This window comes from Protobothrops mucrosquamatus, unplaced genomic scaffold (assembly GCF_001527695.2).
Source record: "Protobothrops mucrosquamatus isolate PMUCROS unplaced genomic scaffold, P.Mucros_1.0 scaffold3669, whole genome shotgun sequence".
NCBI lineage: Eukaryota > Metazoa > Chordata > Lepidosauria > Squamata > Viperidae > Protobothrops > Protobothrops mucrosquamatus.
Window position 1 is genome coordinate 48,726 of NW_015389628.1, and position 6,944 is coordinate 55,669.

The 6,944-nt window shown below is 40.7% G+C and overlaps 1 protein-coding gene across 1 annotated transcript in view; it reads right to left on the reverse strand.

The window, feature by feature from the left end:
• The window catches only part of LOC107298034 (regenerating islet-derived protein 4-like), a gene marked incomplete at its 5' end in the record, with an annotated part of 10,413 nt that extends 5,617 nt beyond the window's left edge, over positions 1-4,796 (reverse strand). The window contains 2 exons of the mRNA XM_029286435.1: positions 3,177-3,317; positions 4,705-4,796. Coding sequence (XP_029142268.1) covers positions 3,177-3,317; positions 4,705-4,796 — 233 coding nt within the window. The remainder of the gene's footprint in view (positions 1-3,176; positions 3,318-4,704) is intronic.
• Between the last annotated feature and the right edge of the window lie 2,148 nt (positions 4,797-6,944).

Genomic DNA, 6,944 nt, shown 5'->3' on the forward strand with positions numbered 1-6,944 from the left:
CTAGACAGCATACTAAAAAGCAGAGACATCACCCTGCCAACAAAAGTGCGTATAGTCAAGGCCATGGTTTTCCCAGTTGCAATGTATGGATGTGAAAGTTGGACCATAAGAAAGGCTGAGCGACAAAGAATTGAGGCCTTTGAACTATGGTGCTGGAGAAGACTCCTGCAAGTCCCTTGGACTGCAAGGCGTTCAAACCGGTCAGTCCTAGAAGAGATCAACCCCGACTGCTCTTTAGAAGGCCAGATCCTGAAGCTGAAACTCAAATACTTGGCCACCTAATGAGAAGGAAGGACTCACTGGAGAAGAGCCTAATGCTGGGAAAGATTGAGGGCAATAGGAGAAGGGGACAACAGAGAATGAAGTGGCTGGATGGAGTCACTGAAGCAGTAGGCGTGAACTTAAATGGACTCCAGAAGATGGTAGAGGACAGGAAGACCTGGAACGTTGTCCATGGGGTCGTGATGGGTCGGACACGACTTCGCAATTAACAACAACAACAACGCAACTGAGTTTTCTGCAGGCCAACAGAATCATAAAACGTTTTCTCAAAAAGTTGGTGCACAGATAAATCAGGGTAAAGGAAAACAATCACAGCTGGTGGAATCTTGGCATTACTCATTCCTCTCAACTTTACACCCCAGTTTATTTATCTCCATGTCATCTGTACTTCAGCTCCCATCCTTCCCAGCTAAAATTCCCAGTGTAGGAACAAAGGAGAAATGTATTTACTTAGCATTGATTTAAATGCTAATATCTTCATTTTTAAAAAAATATTTTAGTGAAGGTCACAACATTCTTTATTATGGCCAAAGAACAGCATAAAGTGAACATCACATTTCAAAATAACAGAGTTGGAAGGGACCTTGAAGGTCCTCTAGTCCAACCCCCTGCTCAAGCAGGAAGCCCTATAGCATTTTAAACAAGTGGTTGTCCAATTATTTCTTTAAAACCTCCAGTGTTGGAGTGCTCACAACTTCTGGAGGTAAGGATAGATAGGGAAAAGTCATCAGGCAAGCCAAAAAAAACATTATTTTGGAAAAATCAGTTGCAAAAACTCTAAGGCTGTGAATATTCTGGGTGAACTTGGAAAAAAATGATATTTTAATAGAGCACTTTTTTCATGTTGCTTGGAAAATATGAGGTAACTTAATGAATAATTAAAAAAAAACAGTTTCATAGGAAATGCTTCCAATAAGCACTTCTTCTGAATTATTTATTCAGAATTATTATTATAATTATTATAATTATTTTCAAATCATGCATCGCCCTAAAAATGTATGTGCAAAATGCATTGTTAGGAGATATGTGCTTGCATTTCCACACAGAAATGTTAAAAACTACTTGCAAACTGATTCCCAAAAGGGACAAATCATATTTGAAGAACTGTATGATTGGGAAAGGAGAGAACTGTATAAAGCTTGCTCCTGAGAATCTAAAAATGTAAGCCAGAAATACATGAAAGAACATGGAGAAAAAAGATGAGTCATCATTGAATGAAATAAAGAGAGGAACACTCAGAAGACCAAGGCATGACAAACAGTTCAGCAGAAAAACAAGGACTTCTGAATTATCGTGAAGATTCTATCCTTCATTGGTGGACGGAATTCTGAAGTTTTCCACAATTCCTCATTCTGTGTCATAGGAATAGGAATATTCTTTATTGGCCAAGTGTGATTGGACACACAAAGAATTTGTCTCCAGTGCATAAGCTCTCAGTGTCCATACAAACAACAAAGGGGTACGCCATAGATCATAAATCATAAGGTACAATCATAAATCATAAGATACCAATAGGAGAAGGTAGTAGGAGAGATGAGAAGGATGAGAAAGAAAATAAGAAAGAGGAGAATGTGAGAAGTATAATAGCAATATAGCCTTCTACATAAGTAAATATCTTTAGGCACAAGACAATGCCGTGGGAATTAGGTGCTTAATAGAGTGATGGCATGGAGTGGGGGGGAACTATCTTTGTGTTTAGTTGTTTTGGCATGCAATGCCCTGTAGCATCGTCTTGAGGGGAGAAATTGAAACAGTTTATGTTCAAGATGTGAGGAGTCTATACAGTAATGGCCAAAATTGTGGAAACCTTTTGGGAAAAGTGTATTTTTGAGGTTTGATGGCTAATAACACCACTTTTTTGGAAGTAGTACCATAAAATTATATATCAATGGAAAGATAATTTAATCAAGAATGTAATGCAACAAAGTTTGTTCCATTATCTGTACTGTATTCTATGAAACGTTATAGCCAAATAACCAGAAAAAGGAAGCACAATTTGCTTAGGTTGATATCAAGTAGCTTTCCTTCATCTGATTGTAGCCAATGAGCATGAGTGTTTAGAGAGCCAATCAGGTGTCATCTTGTTTTGGCAATGAGCCAATCAGATCACAGTAGGATTCAGTTATTGATGTCCTGTATTGAAGCTGAGAGGAGGACATTTGTCAGTGTGTTATGTGATCGCTATCAAGCTGGTTGGGGGTTTTTTGTGTTCTTTCATTTAGTGAGCTTGTAAAACGTAATAAAATTAAAGTAATGGTGCAAAGAGTTGACTGGTCGCCCAGAAAGCGATGTAAAATAGTATTATTAAGTGAACAAGGCTACAGTTATAAAGAAATTAGAAGAAAAATTGGTGGGAACTTAACCAAAGGTGGCATTTCTACTGTACACTTTTCCCAAAAGGTTTCCACAATTTTGGCCACTACTGTAGATATTTTCTCAGCCCTCTTTCTGGCTTGTACAGTATACAGGTCCTCAATGGAAGGCGGGCTGGTAGCAATTGGGTTTTCTGCAGTCCTAACTATCCCTTGAAGTCTGTGTCTGTCCTGTTTGGTTGCTGTGCCCAACCAGACAGTTATAGAGCTACAAATGACAGACTCAATAATTCCTCTGTAGAACTCAGAGAACTTCTATCATCTCAGAAGGTGGCGTTCCTCGCCAATGCTGTCAGCTCTGATTAATCTCAGGCTGCCAACAAGGAATTGCAGGGCTATAGACTAGATTGAAACATACTAGAAGACATTTTCATACCATTAAGGAAGCTCCATTGGTTGGACTCCGTGGAGTAATCAAACTCAACTCAAAGGAGAGTATACTTTTAATTACATGTCATGCAAGGTATAAAGCATTAGAGGACATGGGTCGAGCAGAATAGTACAGTGTTTCTAGTTACTTACATGTCTAATGTCATGCAATCCAATCCACACATTGCTGGATTTAGTCTGGTAGGATTTTATGTGATTAGCCACCACGAGAGTCTCTGCAAGAGTGAGAATGGATGCCAAATGGGTCCCACGGTGGTAACTCTGGCACTCAATCTGGACAACACAAGGATGAAAAGGGTTAGAGTGGTACTGTTCCTTTCTTCTGCATTTGCCTAGCCAGTGGCATGGCCAGCATCAGTGCAACATGGACAATAGAACAACATGGAATTATGAAGTTTTTTTATTCCAATATCCCTCCTGAGCTTGAAGACAACGTCACTCTGGCTCAGACTGAGCTGCTGAGTTTGTCCAGCCCTTTCTACTTTCTGGCTCATCTTTGGGCCACCAGCCCTGATATATGATGAAAAAAGTCTCCCACCTTCCAGTCTGAAGTTTTATATATTGGTAATAGTCATATCTGGTGCAGGACCAAACTGACATTAGACATACGTAGTTAGATAACTGTGTGAGGATGAAGCTATTGGAAGGTGAAACTTTCTGGACTTTTTCCTGAAGAATTCCATCCTAGTGAGCTATTGTCAGGCACAAGTAATCAGGAATAGGAGTTGAGTTCAAATCACTAAAAGTTTACTACATGTTAACTATACACCAGAATTTGATCTACTAATGGTAAAGCGTATTGGTGCTAGATAAGAGTCAACAGAATTCTTGGGGTGGGGGGGTGGACTTGGGTCCCTTGCTGCTATGTAAGGATTCTAAACTGATAACATTTTTGACCCCACCTTTGGAATTCACCTATATCTAGCCCTCCAGCTATAGTAAGGCTTATTTGTGATTAGCCTTGACACTTTCCTGCATCCTCAGAGTTGGTTTGCTGACCCTGGATGTGGAGGGAGATGTAATTTTATGGAACTGTCTGCCTGGCTTGTTTCTATATAGAACAGGGGTGTCAAACTCAACTTCACTGAGGGCCGCATCAGCATTGCGGTTGCCCTCAGGGGGCCGGGTGGGTGTGGTCAGGGTGGGTGTGGCCTACTGGGTAGGCGTGGATGGAGTGGGTGTGGCCTACTGGGTGGGTGTGCATAGCTTTACATCGTTCGCATCAAGGGGGCTTGTGGGGGCCTGGGCAGGAGTAGGATAGATCTGAGGGTCTCTGGCAGAAGGGGGTTGGATCAGGGCAAGTGCCAAGGCATGGTCCACTGGAGGAGCCTCACTGTTCCTCTCAGGCCATGTGGATGGGGCTTATGGAGCTAAGACTGAATATGTTTCAGCATAGATGGCCACCACAAAATTGTACATTGGCTCCCAGCTGGCCTGGGCCAGGGTCAAGGCAGAGGGGGCCATTCCCTCACTGTTTCCAGGATGGCTTTGTGGGCCACATGAAACCACTTCACGGGCCACATCCGGCCCCGGGGCCTTGTGTTTGACATGTCTGGTATAGAGAAACAAGGGGAAGACATCAGATAGAAATAAGATGATCTGGACCAGCCCAGGTGACATAGTCTAAGGGCAAGCTCTCATATTCAAAACTTCCTCTTACCTCAGCTTCTTCCCATGTCTTCTTGGCCTCAAAATATCCATAGCAGTTGCCCTGGTACTGTAGCCACTCTCTGGCACAGGTGTCAGCACTAACTGTACAGGTGGAATAGAGATAAATAGGAAAGATGAAGAGAGGAATCAGAAGAAGAAAAATCTACTAGTCAACCAATAACACAAAAGATCTTGCAACATATATGTCTGTCTCATTTATTTAGATCAGGGGTGTCAAACTGCCGGCCCGCAGGCCGGATGTGTCACGACAAAACCGCGCCCACCCCATTGCTAGCAATGGGGAAAAAGCTCCAATATGTCATGCGACATCATGTGACGTCACGAGTTTGACATGTCTGATTTAGATGGTTGGCTAATCTAGATCAGCAGTCTCTCTAGCACTGTTTCTTGGCTCTTTAAGATGTGTGGATTTCAACTTCCTCAACCAGCTTAGAGGAGCTGCTGCATAAAACAGAAGCTAGAAAAGATCTTAAACCTGAATTTTTTTTATTAGGTATAATTCCAGAAAAAAATGATAAACAAAGTGTATATTTAACATTACATGTATTAATAGCAGTGAGGATTGTATTTGCTCAACACTGGGAAAATGGAAAAAACACCATTGGAGGAAGAGATAATTAAGAAAATATTGGACTGTGCTGAAATGGATAGACTCACATTGAGAATTAAAGAGAAAGAAGACACAGAATATTTTCAAACATGGAACTTATTTTACCAATGGCTGGAAAAACGAGATAGAGAGTAAGAATTTAACTTCTATTACTAAGTAAAAAATTTACTCAGACAACATGTTGTTCATCAAGTACGATTGAATTGTAACAATAGAAAATTAATAAAATACTTAAAAAAAAACAAGAAGCCAGAAAACATGTTCTTTTGTAAGTGTGCATAAAGTTATATTTTAGTCATGCATTCTTTGTTAGGAAGCGTTTATTCATATTTTGCAAACCCAAGTCAGGAAAACGTGCCAAAATTTAAACCAGTTCTATCACGGATGTGTAGTATATCTAAGTTTCATCACCACAAAACGAAAAATTTACTTTAATAGGAATAATGCAGTTATTCTAATGAGCAGTTCTCATTTGAAATCAGTTTGAGTAATACATATCTATAGCTCTAATACAGTGGTTCTCAACCTGTGGGAAAGTCCTCGACTTACGACCAGTTTAGTCCTCGACTTACGACCGGTTTAGTCCTCGACTTACGACCGGTTTAGTCCTTGACGTACGACTGGTTTAGTCCTCGACTTATGACCGGTTGGGGTCGCGCATTAAAAAGGTTGAGAACCACTGCTCTATATAAAGAGTGTCAGACACTGAGCAGTATTATAGGTTTGGGACTGAAAGAAGCAGCTAGTCCTCAAGTTACAACAGTTCATTTAGAGACCACTTGAAGTTACAGCAGCACTGAGAAAGTGACTTATGACCGTTTTTCACACGTGTGACAGATGCAGCATCCCCATGGTCATGTGATATAAATTCAGACGCTTGGCAAGTGACTCATACTTATGACGGTTGCAGTGTCCCTGGGTCACATGATCCTTTTTGTGACCTGACAAGCAAAGTCAATGGGGAAGTCAGATTCACTTTACAACTGTGTTACTAACTTAACAACTGCAGTCATTCATTTAAGAACTGGCAAGAAAGGTCATAAAATGAGACCATATTCACATAATAACTATCTTGCTTCGCAACTTTGAGCTCAATTGTGGTCATAAGTCAAGGACTACCTGTGGCTCCTATAATGATATATAATAACTCACCTCCAGAGAAAGGACAGGAAAACAGAAAGCTGACCAGGAAGGCACTCAGATAAATAAGCAATCTCATTTTCCAAGTTCACCTGAAAATACCGAATAGTGATGGTGCTAAATCAACAGCAGGACCTTTGATAAGAAAATCAATGCACAAATTCAAACTTGCTCTGTATTTTCAATTTTCAAGAGTCAATGTTGCACAATACCTTGCTCTGATAGATTTTCAGCCAAGTAAATTAATTTGTACATAGGGCTCAAGCATTACATTAAGCTCTGGTTTATTTGAACCATGGCTTGATGATAAAGGCACAGTGTCCTGGTTTATACCACAGACAAAACCATAACTCTTGTAACCAGGGCTTTTTTTGTCATAGAACGCCCAGAATGGAGTTCCGGCACCTTTTTTGGATGGAACCTTGTAGGGTAGGCAAGGCGGGTTGTATGACATGTGTGAGTTCCGGCACCTATTTTTT